A 1,852-nucleotide genomic window follows, 5' to 3' on the forward strand; every position below is an offset into this window, starting at 1 on the left:
ACGCGAGAGTTTACTGATTGACTGATTTTTGAGTTAATCAATCCGAACACGAAGTTACGGCCTGTGAGATTGTATTAATTTCACAGAGTTTGAGACTTTGAATACTGAATACGAGTACGCCGAGAGATTCCGTTTGGTGCTGATGATTCCGAAACGAACAGTGAGGACCGTTGGCCGTGAATTCGGTGCCTGGCTTCTTCCTGCGCAGGAGGTGATTTATGCGTCTCCAGCGCACATACGCGGTCCTTGGTGATTGGCTCATTGATTCAGGCTTCGATCGCATGATCCTATGTTCTATGCGAGAGCGCCTTAAGCATTTGAGATTATTTCTCAAACAGTGGACAAACCAAAATTTTGGTAGGAAGATTGGGTAGTAAATTGATTGGGTATAGAAAAAGATATGTATTTTAATTAATCTTTATTTTTATTATTATTTTATTTTTCTTCAGGCAGCGACTTCTGAAGGGCGCGTGCAAGTTTCTTATATACGCTGGCCTGCATCCCCAGCCTCGTGTGTTTGTCCATTTCCGACAATAAAGGATATAGTGACATTAAGTATTGCTTGATAGGATCAGATTGTTGCTCTTGAATGTACGCCATTACTTTACTCGCCGTACTTTCATTTTCTCCCGTACTTCGTCTCTTTCGAGATGTGGTCGACGTGCCCGATCGACATTCTTTATCATCTACAATTCTCTCCAGGCAATTTGTTTCAGAATTTTCGAACTCCACTTCCGGGGTAGGGCTCACCAAGATCCGTTCTTCTTTTATTTGTAATAAAGGACACGATGGTAACAATTTAATATGGAAACCACTGCGACTTGTAAATTCATTTAATCTTTGTAAATTGAAGTGCAGTATACAAGTACTCACCACTCTGCATACGCGGTAGTTCTGGAATGGAACATACGCCACTCTTAACTGCCAAGTGTGGCTCCAAAAATGATAATTCTTTTTGGAATTTGTAAAAATTGACGTTTGAGCCACCTTGCCCACTTCTAGTTTTCTGCCATTTTAAGCATCTCCGGTAGGCATCACGGATATTGTGCCACCTTCCCTTACAGGTAGATGCTGAATTGAAGAAGGAAATCAATTTATCTCTTTTCGTTATGTACCACCGTATGCTAAAACACGTGTACACACACACACACACACACACACACACACGCGCGCGCGCATCTGTTTACAAGAAAGCAACACTCGTACGTGCACGCATATATGTACGATTACATAAAAATATAGTACTTACGCTCCAACTGCAGTTCCTTGCCTATTTTCTCCCAAATCTTACTTTTTAATTGCCTATCCATACACTTAGGCGATGACGCATCATACAACACACAGTTGTCGCGCACCAAATCGATGAGTCTTTCATCGTCGAATTTTACCGACATTTTGTCACGAACTTCACGACACGATATGAAGTCCTCAAGATATCAATTTTAAATGAATTCTCAGCACGATTTTCTCAGCTTCCTATAGTCAACCCAGGTAAAAAAGTAAGAACGTTGTCCGACGAGCGATTCTGGTCGCCAGATGTGAACGGACGATAGGTACAACGCGGTAAAGGGATGTAATTATCGTTTGGCAAAAATTACCTTCAACCAAATTTTTCTGCGGATCACTTTTCCTAATTTCCTAGTTACATATTTATGTTCGCGCTGGATTATTAATGTTATTCGTTTTTGTAACCGAGGTTTTCGTTTGTCCAAGACTTAGAAAAAAGTTATGCACAGATGAGAAAATGTAATACTCGCACTTACGTACCATGTTCGTCAATTTAATAATTATTAACGTGAATATATATGTGGTATATACGGTTCGATTTAAATTAACAACTAAAATGAATAGA

At 40.0% G+C, this 1,852-nt stretch overlaps 1 protein-coding gene across 1 annotated transcript; it reads right to left on the minus strand.

Moving 5' to 3' along the window:
- Positions 1-435: 435 nt before the first annotated feature.
- On the minus strand, positions 436-1,394 carry LOC113465147 (uncharacterized). Its single transcript, XM_026819039.1, has 3 exons — positions 1,250-1,394; positions 874-1,071; positions 436-764 (listed from the first exon to the last, which is right to left on the minus strand). Exons 1-3 carry the CDS (start codon positions 1,392-1,394, stop codon positions 436-438), a joined length of 672 nt encoding a protein of 223 aa, XP_026674840.1.
- Between the last annotated feature and the right edge of the window lie 458 nt (positions 1,395-1,852).

This window comes from Ceratina calcarata, unplaced genomic scaffold (assembly GCF_001652005.2).
Source record: "Ceratina calcarata isolate Rehan_Ccalc_2016 unplaced genomic scaffold, ASM165200v1 scaffold1466, whole genome shotgun sequence".
In the NCBI taxonomy this organism is placed as follows: domain Eukaryota; kingdom Metazoa; phylum Arthropoda; class Insecta; order Hymenoptera; family Apidae; genus Ceratina; species Ceratina calcarata.